Source organism: Bufo bufo, chromosome 2 (assembly GCF_905171765.1).
Source record: "Bufo bufo chromosome 2, aBufBuf1.1, whole genome shotgun sequence".
Classification (NCBI taxonomy): domain Eukaryota; kingdom Metazoa; phylum Chordata; class Amphibia; order Anura; family Bufonidae; genus Bufo; species Bufo bufo.
The window spans coordinates 316,669,233-316,682,649 of record NC_053390.1 but is presented as its reverse complement, the minus strand read 5'-3'; the positions used below and the strand labels follow the sequence as shown (position 1 = coordinate 316,682,649).

At 45.0% G+C, this 13,417-nt stretch overlaps 1 protein-coding gene across 1 annotated transcript in view; it reads right to left on the bottom strand.

Annotated features, from left to right (window-relative positions):
- Positions 1-13,417, bottom strand: part of LOC120989083 (hippocampus abundant transcript 1 protein-like) — a 72,870-nt gene that overhangs the window by 10,519 nt on the left and 48,934 nt on the right. Inside the window, exons 4-8 of the mRNA XM_040416964.1 lie at positions 12,195-12,322; positions 10,894-11,008; positions 6,490-6,708; positions 3,027-3,140; positions 2,023-2,094 (exon numbers count right to left, since the gene is read on the bottom strand). Of these exons, the coding sequence (XP_040272898.1) occupies positions 2,023-2,094; positions 3,027-3,140; positions 6,490-6,708; positions 10,894-11,008; positions 12,195-12,322 (648 nt within the window). The remainder of the gene's footprint in view (positions 1-2,022; positions 2,095-3,026; positions 3,141-6,489; positions 6,709-10,893; positions 11,009-12,194; positions 12,323-13,417) is intronic.

Sequence of the window (13,417 nt, the reverse complement as noted above, 5' to 3'; positions counted from 1 at the left end):
GGCCGCACAGCCCGCACGCCCCAAAGGCCGGCCCTGAACGAGCCCCCCTTTACGGAGCCTGGGGGGTGCGCCCCACTATTTGAGAAGCACTGCTGTAAAGGAAACAGCAGTCTGATACACAGTAAGAAATAGGACACTCCTTTGATGCTTTCCAAGTGCATACGCCAAACCTGAATGCACTATAAATATAGCCTTAAGTAGGCCAAAAAAAATAAAAGGAAGAGAATTTAAAAACTTTGCCATTTGAAATAATATGGGTCTTGTATATGCAACTTTCAATGACATCCAGGTAACCATGAGGCTGGAGGCAGGCAAGGTAAAATTATCCGCCTCATGTCTGTAAAGGTGGTTGTGAGTAATGGGTTGTATAGAATATTACATTGAGAATAAGTAAATATCTGGTTAAAAAAAAATCATACAAGAGATATACAGTGCTAAGCAAAAGTATTCACCCTCTTGACTTTTTTCGTATTTTGGTATCTCACAACCTGGAATTAACATGGATTGTTTGAGAATTTGCATTATTTAATTTACAGAAAATGCCTCAACTTTGAATATGTATTATTATTTTTGGATTGTGAAGCAAACAACAAATAGGACAAAATAACAGAAAAAGTCAATGCACATAACTATTCACCCCCCTAAAGTCAATACTTTGTAGAGACACCTTTTGTGGCAATCACCGCTCCAAGTCGCTTTGGATAAGTCTCTATGAGCTTGCCACATCTTACCACTGGGATTTTTGCCCATTCCTCCTTGCAAAACTGCTCCAGCTCCTTCAAGTTGGATGGTTTGAGCTTGTGAACAGCAATCTTTAAGTCTGACCACAGATTTTCTATTGGATTGAGATCTGGGCTGTGACTAGGCCATTCAAACACATTTACATGTTTCCCCATAAACCAGTCAAGTGTTGCTTTAGCAATGTGTTCGGGGTCATTGTCCTGCTGGAAGGTGAACCTCCGTCCTAGCCTCAAATCACACACAGAGTGGTACAGGTTTTGCTGAAGAATATCCCTGTATTTAGCACCATCCATCTTTATCTCAACTCTGACCAGTTTCCCAGTCCCGGATGGTGTTCTTTGGGTGATGTGATGTGTTGGGTTTGCTCCAGACATAGCGTTTTCTTTGATGGCCGAAAAGTTCAATTTTAGTCTCATCAGACCAGAGCACCTTCCTCCATACATTTTGGGAGTCATGCCTTTTCGCAAACCCAACGTGCCTTTTTGTTTTTAGCTGAAAGTAATGGCTTTTTTCTGGCCACTCTGCTATAAAGCCCAACTCTATGGAGTGTACGGCTTATTGTCGTCCTATGTACAGATACTCCAGTCTCTGCTGTGGAACTCTGCAGCTCCTCCAGGGTTACCTTAGGTCTCTGTGCTGCCTCAGTGATTAATGCCCTCCTCGCCCGGTCGATGAGTTTTGGTGGGCAGCTGTCTCTTGGCAGGTTTTCTGTTGTGCAATGTTCTTTCTATTTGGGTATGACAGATTTGATGGTGCTCCTGGTATCATTAAAGATTTGGATATTTTTTTATAACCTAACCCTGACTTGTACTTCTCAACAACATTGTCCCTTGTTTGGAGAGTTCCTCGGTCTTCATGGCAGTGTTTTGTTAGTGATGCATCTTGCTTAGGTGTTGCAGCCTCTGGGGCCTTTCAAAAAAAAAAGGTGTGTATATGTAATGACAGATCATGTGACACTTAGATTGCACACAGGTGACATCATTTCACTAATTATGTAACTTCTGAAAGTAATAGGCTGCACCAGAGCTTTTTATGGGCTTCCTAACAAAGGGGGTGAATACATACGCACATTCCAATTTTCAGTTTTCTATTTCCAAAGATTAATTTGATTTATATATTTTTTCTCATTTAACTTCACCAACTTAGACTATTATGTTCTGATCCATCACATAAAATTCAAATTAACAAAACATTGAACTTAAGGCTGTAATGTAACAAAATATGAAAAAAGTCAAGGGGGTGAATACTTTTGCAAGGCACTGTAGTAAAAACGACACATACCTGAGCCACGATGGACAAAATCCCAACCACCGCTATGAAAGCTGCAATGCTCCCCTGATTAAAGCCTATGATCTGCAACAAAGTACATAAACGATTACTTCCACATTGTAATAAATGAATGGTGAGATGAAAAGAAAAAAACTTATCTGAACCCGCACCACATCATTTTTACTAGTTTATTAGAATCCTCTATTGGGCAAATAACTGCTTGAAATATGAGCCTATCCTTCCCAAACAGGAAAACATTACTGGGGGTCATGGGGTAAAAAAATGTTTTTTTCATATTCCCTGGGCCACCAGAGGATGCACTTAGTTTATAGACGCGGTGCAGGTCTCTGGCTGGAGTAGATTTTATATCCATTTACGCTAGGAAATTGGCATAAATAATAATGTAAGTGTCCCGATGGACCAAACCACACAATACCCCACCCTGCTGTTCCCCAGTGGCATAGAAACGCCACATGCGCCTAAATTTAGGCACATGGGTGTTCAAAAATTTGCAAATGTGTGACTTTTTTTTTACAGTTTCAGTTTGTGGTGTGGGGGGCATAGAAAATGACATTTAAACGGGTTGTCCGGCCATATATATTAATGACCTATCGTCAGGATAGGTCATCAATATCTGATAAGTGGGGTCTGACACCCGGTACCCCCACAGATCAGCTGCTTGAAGAGGAGACGGGGCTCCATGTGAGCGCTGCTTCCTTTTACGCTGTCTCATCTCAGAAGTATAGTTTAATTACAAGTACTAGAGCAAGAATAGAGCGAGTTCTTGTATTTACACTATGCCACCGCTTCAAGGGAGACGACACTTAGTGCAATAAGGAGAAAGAAGCGCTCTCATGGGGCACCACCTTCTCTTCAAACTTGTGATCTGCGGTGGTGCTGGATCCCCGCTGATCAGATATTGATGACCTATCCTGAGGATAGGTCATCAAAATAAATGGCAGGAAAACCCCTTGATGGTGTAGCAGGAGGGATTCTAAAATTTGTAAAAAACCTACCTGCTTGAGATAAAGGAAAAAACTAGAATATTGTCCAGCTTCTGGCAAATAGGAAAAGAAAACGGTGATACAAATGAGAAGAACTCTGGTGTCTTTACCAATCTTTTTCAGGGACTGAAAGAAAAGAAAAATAAATTTTAGAGTATGAAACATTCAGATGTATCTACTCAAATTAATGGTAGTGTCCAAGATATAAATGTGTGTACAGTAATATGGATCCTGGCAAAAAAATAAAAATCTCGTAGAGTGATAATCACAGGGGGTTCCAGATTTGAGCTCAGTGAATAGAAATATTCAGCGTTTACATTCAGAATCTGGAAACCTGTCTTGATGTATGACTTCTAATGAACTGTTCAACAGAACCAGGAATTCGCATCTCCTATGTTGGTACTTGCCAGGCCTAAAAGCTGAAGAACATCTGTGACAAGACGAGGGCAGAAACATTCAGCTTAGACCGCTGTGAATATAGGTCAAATTGAACATGCTTCTCTGGTTAGATCACAGATATTACACAAGGCCACATTACCACCCCCATGAGAACGTATGTTTAATAGCACGGGTTTAGGTTGAGTGTTCAGCCTCTGGATGTAAAAACTATGAACGTTTACCTGGAGGATTGAAACACAGTATTAGAAACTGTGGAAATCATACGTAGGGGCATACTGCAAGTGTTGATGTCAGAGTGCTACCTCTATAAACTGAGCATCAGTATATGTAGCACCAGACAATCGAGACAGCTGTACCTAGTAGTAAGGGTGGTCCATGCCGGGGGTGTTGCATTCTACCTAAAAGGGTTGACTGTGGCTTAAATATTGATGACCTGCTCTCAGGATAGGTCACCGATATCTGATCATTGGGTTACGACTACCAACACTCCAGCAAGTCACCTATTTAATGGTGCCAGTGGTTGGACGAGAGATGAAGCCTCTTGGTATACCAAGCACCAGTGATGGCCAGTTCGCAGTGTTCGCCCGCGAACACATGCAAGCTGCCATCTTAAATCACAAGTCCGGCGAGGCACAGGTAAGTCCTTACCTGTGCCGCGAGCCGGTCTGAAACAAATGCGGTCACCGGGAGCAGGCAGTTCCGAGAACACCCGATGAAGGCCCCCGGTGGCTGTTCTCGGAACTGCCTGCTCCCAGTGACCGCATTTGTTTCAGACTGGCCCGCGGCGCAGGCACAGGTAAGGACTTACCTGTGCCTCGCCGGACTTGTGATTTAAGATGGCAGCTCGCATGTGTTCACGGGCGAACACTGCAAACTGGCCATCAATGCCAAGCACAGCGCTGTACATTGTATAGCAGGTCCATCCCATTCACTTGGATGGGACTAAGCTGCACAATGGCCATATGATCGTCACACAGGCCGACAAAAAAAAACGCTACTTCTTTCAAAATGGTGATTAACAGGGGTGTCTAAAGTCCGAGGATAGGTCATGAATTTTGAAGTACCAGAAAACCCATTTAAGGCTCAATAGCAGCTGTCATCTTAAAAGGGGTTTGTGACCAGACAGATCCCTTAAAAAGGTTTTCTGAGAATTTAATACCAATGACTTACCCTCAGGATAGGTCATTAATATCTGACCGGTAGGGGTTCGACACCAAGGACCCCCGCCGATCAGCTCTCCTTTGAACACTGCGGCCATCTCCCTGCTCACCAAGCACAGCACCGTACAGCAGCTCTACTTGGTATCGCAGCTCAGACCCATTCCCACGTGACTAAGGAAAAGTTGAGAGAAGGCAGCGGGACTACTGCGAGGAGAGGTCGACAGCATTAAAATCTCAGAAAACCCCTTTAAATACATGTGAGAAGATGCTACTTCTCACCTATGCTAGCTAATCTGCATACGGAAAATGCTCTGAATCAGAGCCCTGTAAATTTGGAAAATGCTGTAGGGGTGCAATAGTCACCACTGATGTGAATTAGAGACAGTAGCTACAATTTAAGTGAATGTCACCATTCTTTCCCTTTTCATCTAAACAGGTCTCTATGTATGTGATGTCAAAGCTGTGCCGAGTGTTCTTCCCTCTCCTCCTGGTGGCGTTACCGGTGAAGGAGGAGGTTCATGGCCAACTGCAGAGAGCCTGCAGTCGGGGAAAGGGAGACAGGCTGCTGGACGGCGAGGAAGACAGCAGATTCGCCTAATATATCACGTATTCATATGTACTACTAAAATACAAAGAATCTCTATGCAGCACCAACATATGTGCTGTGTGCAAGCAGGGGACCCAGTAGCCATCTAAACGGCAAAAAGCTTTGTCTGTAGGCGATTTAAAGAGAACCTGTCACCACAAAACGCAGTGCAGGCAGCACATTACAGGGCAGGAGAAGCTGAGCAGATTGATATAAAGTTTTGTGGGAAAAGATTTAGTAAAATATGTAATTTATACATTTATATTTCTGCTCTAACTTCAGTTGTACACAGAGGGGGCGTTATCGGTGATTGACAGCATTCTCTGTGTAAATGTGTATACTGATAGGATGTTATATTGCATTGTTACCATCTCTGTAATGGCAATTACTTTCACTATACTCCAAAATGCCTATCTCCACTTACAATATTGCATAGATCAGTCTTCAGTGAAGACAGACTGCCTGCTCACTGAAAGATCAAATTTCAGAGAGGTCTATGGAGAGGAAAGAGGGAGGGGCTGGTATAGACATGGAGAGGCTAATACAGAGACTGATGCTGGCTAGTAAGTGATTTAGGCCCCTTTTACACGAGCGAGTTTTCCACGCGGGTGCAATGCGTGATGTGAACGCATAGCACCCGCACTGAATCCTGACCCATTCATTTCAATGGGTCTGTGTACATGAGCCTTGGTTTTCACGCATCAGTTCTGCATTGCGTGAAAAACACCGCATGTTCTATATTCTGCATTTTTTTAACGCAGCCCTGGCCCCATAGAAGTGAATGGGGCTGAGTGAAAAACTCATTGCAACCGTGCGGAAAAAACTTAACAACTGAACGCAATCGCAGACAAAACTGACTGAACGCATCCGGATCTAATCCGTCACGCTTGTGTGAAAGAGGCCTTACTGTCTTAACATCTAAACTGCTTAGTTCTACTGTGTAATGTCCTCCATTACTGCTGGACATGCTACAGATAGGGATCAGAATCTCATTTATCTTCATGTTCTGTATATTGACAGATACAATTCCAGCTTGCCTCCACTTGCCAGTTCAGGAAAAAAAAATATTACAGATTGAAGGAGGGAATAACTGAATAACTGCTAAATACCAGACAAAAACCATATAATGGACAGAAACAGTGGTATATTCCTCATGTAAACACATGGCAGCTTAATCTGAAAAATTAGCCGAAACGACCGTAACACTTTAAAAACAACTTTCTTTTACACTGAAGATACAATCGCTTCTCCTTACACTACTGGACTCTGCATCTCAAAACTTACACATTAGTAGAAAATATAGTAGATATAAAAAGCAAAAGAGTCTTACAGAAAATGGGTCGGCTTGTTCCCAGGAAATCTGTGCTCCCCAGAGGTTAGGTCTCATTTTGTCCCTCAGTGATTCTGGCACAACCAATAAAATGAAGCAGATATCCAACAGTGCCACCAAGGTAGCCAGAAGAACAACGAGGTTATCACCGTAAAACGTCGAGATGTAAGCGCCAATCGCTGGACTTGTAACCAAACTTGCTGCAAATGTAGCAGAGACCTATGGAAGAAGAAATTGGTAACAGGTCAAACAACAGTCAATCCTTCTGCCTGTGTACCTGTGTGTAGCACTTACTGTCAGTGCTGATTGCTGGCAGCGCCCCCTTATCTTCTGGGGCTTATTAACTAACCAGGAACAGGCTGTGCAGATAGAGGGGAGCAGGGCTGCTAGTGATAACCACTTGTAGCAAGTCCAATTAGTTTTTAGTACAGTATAAGGGCTGGAGCAGGGAGAGGAGAGACAGGCTGAGAAGCCTGCTTCTGCATTTAAGAGGTACTCGTCAAAGTTTAGTAGATGCTGAAGACAGCTTCTTCTTAACGTACTTTAACACTAGCATTTTTGTTTTCCGGTATTGAGTTCCATCCTAGGAGCTCAATACCGGGAAAAAACTGATCAGTTTTATCCTAATGCATTCTGAATGGAGAGCAATCCGTCAGGGCTCCAGATGGCGACCAAAATGGTCGCCAATGCGACTTAGAATTTACAAATGGCGACAAGACTTTTTAATCTTGTCGCCATAGGCGACTAGACCCGACGCTGCAGCTCTGCAGTTCAATAATGCGGCGGGGCACAGGAGATGATAGTTCTCTGCCCTGCTGCCGATCACCCTCATAGGCTTCAGGCTTAGAAGGCCTGAAGCCTATGAGGAAGTAAATACCCGCGCAGGCATGCGTGATAACGTCATCACGACCGGCGCATGCGTGATGACATAATCACACCTGCCTGCGCCGGGACACAGTGAAGTGATGTGGCCATAGACCAGAAGGGGTTGTGGACTGCATCGTGAACACCGGCGAACGTGGGATACAGGTGAGTATTAGGGTCCATTCACACGTCCGTAAGTGTTTTGCGCATCTGCAAATTGCGGATCCGCACATCACAGACACTATAATAGAAAATGCCTTTTCTGGTCCGCAATTGCGGACAAGAATAGGACATGTTCTATTTTTTCCAGGAACGAAATTGCGGATCCCGAAAAAACGGATGCGGATGCAGGAAATGTGGATTTGCATCTGTTCCAGCCCCATTGAAAGTGAATGGGTCCGCAAATTGCGGAAAGGATGCGGACCCATTTTGCGGACGTCTGAATGGAGCCTTAGTAGTTGTTTTTTCACTGCCAACTTGGGGGCCTTTACTAAACAGGAAGGATAACGCTGGAGGGACGCTGTGGGGGACATTACTACAGGAGGGACGCTGTGGGGGACATTACTACAGGAGGGACGCTGTGGGGGACATTACTACAGGAGGGACGCTGTGGGGGACATTACTACAGGAGGGACGCTGTGGGGGACATTACTACAGGAGGGACGCTGTGGGGGACATTACTACAGGAGGGACGCTGTGGGGGACATTACTACAGGAGGGACGCTGTGGGGGACATTACTACAGGAGGGACGCTGTGGGGGACATTACTACAGGAGGGACGCTGTGGGGGACATTACTACAGGAGGGACGCTGTGGGGGACATTACTACAGGAGGGACGCTGTGGGGGACATTACTACAGGAGGGACGCTGTGGGGGACATTACTACAGGAGGGACGCTGTGGGGGACATTACTACAGGAGGGACGCTGTGGGGGACATTACTACAGGAGGGACGCTGTGGGGGACATTACTACAGGAGGGACGCTGTGGGGGACATTACTACAGGAGGGACGCTGTGGGGGACATTACTACAGGAGGGACGCTGTGGGGGACATTACTACAGGAGGGACGCTGTGGGGGACATTACTACAGGAGGGACGCTGTGGGGGACATTACTACAGGAGGGACGCTGTGGGGGACATTACTACAGGAGGGACGCTGTGGGGGACATTACTACAGGAGGGACGCTGTGGGGGACATTACTACAGGAGGGACGCTGTGGGGGACATTACTACAGGAGGGACGCTGTGGGGGACATTACTACAGGAGGGACGCTGTGGGGGACATTACTACAGGAGGGACGCTGTGGGGGACATTACTACAGGAGGGACGCTGTGGGGGACATTACTACAGGAGGGACGCTGTGGGGGACATTACTACAGGAGGGACGCTGTGGGGGACATTACTACAGGAGGGACGCTGTGGGGGACATTACTACAGGAGGGACGCTGTGGGGGACATTACTACAGGAGGGACGCTGTGGGGGACATTACTACAGGAGGGACGCTGTGGGGGACATTACTACAGGAGGGACGCTGTGGGGGACATTACTACAGGAGGGACGCTGTGGGGGACATTACTACAGGAGGGACGCTGTGGGGGACATTACTACAGGAGGGACGCTGTGGGGGACATTACTACAGGAGGGACGCTGTGGGGGACATTACTACAGGAGGGACGCTGTGGGGGACATTACTACAGGAGGGACGCTGTGGGGGACATTACTACAGGAGGGACGCTGTGGGGGACATTACTACAGGAGGGACGCTGTGGGGGACATTACTACAGGAGGGACGCTGTGGAGGACATTAATACTGGGGTGCACTCATTGAGACATAACTGGCAGCATAATTGGGGCACTAAAGGAATTCTTAATATAGGGGACAGTATAAAGGACATTACTGGTGGCACTGGGGACTTTTAACACTGAGGCCCTATAGGGGGCATTACTGGATGCAATGGGGGGGTGCATTTTAATCCTGGGGCACTGTAGCAGAATTTTTTATAAATGGGCATTACTACTAGGGGCACTATAGTGGCATTTTTACCTAGGGTAAAATAGGAGATATTATAGGGACATAATAGGGGGCACTATACAGGCATTACTACTAGGAGCACAATATAGGGATTAATTATTATTATAATTACTGAGGACATTTTAGCAGACATTATGATTCCTGGGGAAGGGCACTCTAGGGGCCATTATAATTGCTGGAGGCACCATAGGGACACTGTCTACTGGGGTCATTATTTTTTCAGCAGGGGCATTGGGGAGCACAGTGGGCAAAGGGCTGGGAGGGACAGCAGGATGACATTGTTGGGAAACCAGGGTGGGGAAGTTGTGTTGAAAATGTGGGGAGGCTTATAGAAAAATTAAGAAATCTAACATGTTTTTAACAAACTCTGCAGAGCCTAGATGCGGCTGAAAGAAAGAATCTGTCATGGAGGTCTGGGTCAAACAAAGGAGAAGAGGAGGAAAGAGAACGTCTACATGACAGATGTCAATGGATGGAAGAGGTATGTGTTGATGTAGACTCCTATAGGTTTCCTAGTTCTGGCAGAAAGTATGCTGTATGTAGAGCTGGCTCACTACTGTCATCTTCTCCTCCAAGTCTTTTTTAATTATAATTATATGTATTTAAATTTGGCGACAAAATTTTTCAGTTCAGTAGCCAATGGCTCCAAGGTATTTTTTTTTTAGTCTGGAGCACTGTCCGTTCAGAATGCATCAGTTCAGTCGCTTTTATGTTTTTTGGCCGGAGAAAATACCGCAGCATGTTGCAGTTTCATCTCCGGCCAAAAATACTGAACACTTGTCGGAACACCGGATCCGGCATTAATTTACATCCGGCTTTTCGGTCTGCGCATTTTTCCGGATGACACCGTAGAGATGGATCTGGTATTGCAAGGCATTTGTCAGACGGATCGGCATCCGGATCTGTCTGACAAATGCCAGATTGTGTCCGGATTGCCGGATCCTCTGCCGCAATTGTGAAAGTACCCTAGCCACGCTCAGTTAGCGTATTACTGAAGACAGATTTAAAATCTTAATGATTCCTAAATAAAGTACATTACAAAAATACTTAGAATCACTATCCTCGCACATTAAAACAAATGAAATGGCAGATTACTTTTGGATGCCATCAAATAAATTGGTGTTTAGTGTTTTATTGATCTGAACAAAATCTATATTTGCTTATGGAGTTTATGTTCCTATTTTGTCACATACTGTACATTAAAAATTTGTGAAACTGAAGGCAGGTGACCACAGAGGCTCAGCAGTCACCTGTCATTTACAAATCCTTATTGTCAGGAAATCTCATATACAATGTTGAAGTATTGGGATTTTCTGGGTTTTCTATATACATTTTCTTCCATTGACATCACCATTAGTAACTGCCTAATGTGAACGAGGTTCTGAAAGCTTCTACCTCATGACACAAAGATCTTAACATCCTAAAAGATGCTCTGATATCAAGATAAATCAGATAAGAATCGAGTCACGTTTTATTTTACTAGAACGCACATTCTGACACTCACCAATCCATAAGCTGTACTTCTTTCATGTTCTTGTGTTATGTCCGCAACATAGGCAAAAATCACAGAGAACGTGACTGAAAACGCTCCAGACACTGAAATCATTGCAAAATACCACCTGTAGGGGACAGAAATGGACAGCTATATGTGAATGGAAACTGTCCGCTGATACATGCAGACCTGAGACACTGAGCCCTGTGATACATACTGCATGTATTATTACTACTACTAAAGCGCCATTCATTCCATATACATGTATAGATTTATATCATTTGGGGCAGGATTTCTGAGTAAAAAACTGAAAATCTTGACAGGACTTCCTGGTTGCATGGCAACTGACAGTCTTCTGCACACTGATACAGAGAGTTGTCAATCATCCTATGTGGGCGTGGCAATCAGGACTCTCCGTGTCTCAGGAGTCCTGTCTGCATTTACTACTTAAGGCTACATGCACACAAGCGGTGTTTGTTTCAGTGTCCGTTCCTTCTTTTTTGCGGATAGGATGCGGACTCATTCATTTCAATGTCCGCATCAGTATGTCCGTTCCGTAGCCCCGCCAAAAAAATTGTACGTTATAGGCATTGTTACAATGGATCCACAAAAAATTTTTTAATTTTTTTCGGCGGATCCGCAATTTGCTGACCGCAAAACACATACGGCCGTGTGCATGTAGCCCAAGTCTTATTCACACTTTTTGGTCAGTGATTTCCATCAGTGATTGTGAGCCAGAACCAGGATTGGAGCCTCCACAGACATAAGGTATAAGGGCTCATGCACACGACCGAGTGCCGGTCGGGCACGTATTGCGGCCTGCAAAATACGGGCCCCGGCCGTTCTGGCACTGCATCACTCCATCAATCCGGAAGGTCGGTGCGGAACGGAGGCACGGAAGCACTACGGAGTGCTTCTGTGGGGTTTCTGTTCCTCACCACAAAAAAGTAGTGCATGCACTACTTTCTTGCGGTGCGGGCCACCGAATGCGGATCCCATTCAAGTGAAAGGGGCCGCGATCTGCATGATCCCGACCAGCACACAGTCGTGTGCATGATCCCTAAGGGAAAGATCTGCTCCTGTTCTGTGTTTAGAGCCGCACCTGGTTTTGGCTCCAAATCACTGACCGAACACTGACTTTGTGAATGAAGCCTTACTCAGAAATCCTGCTCCAAAATATATATATACCTAGATATTACAGAGCTAAGGAGCGCACACACAATTCATGTACTAATGCAATTACACTGCTACAGTATGTTATACCACTGATGAACTGGCACTATATAAACAGAGAACATCTCCGGGTCACTTACCATGGGCTTATCCTCATTAAAGGGATAGGTGCACAGGTAAAGAAGACGGTTATGAGCAGGAAAGACTTTCTCCCATAAACATCTGATAAAGCACCAATGAGTGGAGCACACATAAATGACAGGAAGCCCTGAAGAAGAAAACAGCACGGAAATAAATTACAGAAAATAACATTCGCAGAGCTACAAAGCTACAAGGATCACAAGAAACGGCGGTCTACAGACTGGTCTTAGGAGGACATCTTGGTGGGAGGTCCCCAACTTTTGACTACCTTCCAGAGAGCTTCAAACAAAGCATGTTTATTGACCTGGTGGATCATAGCTATCCATGTATTAGGTCATCTGCATAAGAGTGCGGGTGAACACACACAAGCTCCGCACAAATTTCCATGCGGATTTATGCACGTTTCTGCAGAATATTCGCACCAAAAAAACCTGCAATGTCTAAACAGCGGATTTGATATGGTTTTGCTGCAGCTCTCACCCTTCCATTGAAAAGGTAAAAATTCACAGCTAAAACCGCAAACCTAACTGACGCTTGAAAACCGCAATGCAGGCCAATTTCCGCACGGGAAGAAATCATACACTCTGCTGGTACAGTAATACGCTGGGAATCCTCGTGGAAAAACGCACAATCCACAACATGTGCAGGTGGCCTTAGGCTTCATTCACATCACCGTTCAGCCTTTCCGTTCTCCTGCTCCGTTTAGGAGCAGGAGAACAGAAAGGACGGAAAGGGCACATAACTGACGCCAAACTGAGTCAAACGGAGCCCTTAGGACCCCATAGACTATAATGGGGTCCGTTATGTTTCCGCTCAGAAGATGATTTTGAAGCGGAGACAAAAGTTGTGCATGCATCATCTTCTGAGCGGAAACATAACGGACCCCATTTGACTCAGTTTGGCGTCAGTTATGTGCCTTATCCTAAACGGAGCAGGAGAACGGAAAGGCTGAACGGTAATGTGAACGAAGCCTTAGGCTGACAAAATGTATTACACAAGTGATAATCGCCAGGAGTTTTCTGTAGCCTCTCTTAGGACGTTTATTAACCTATGTAAATGTATCCTAGTCACAAAAGAAAAAAAAGAAAAAGAAAACCTACACATTAAAGCAATGTACTTTCAGTGATTACTTTCGGAACAGGTTACATCCTAGAATCTGGCAATGAGAGTGATATGGTAGGATTATATTAAACAGAATTAAATCTTGGATATAGCTGGGATG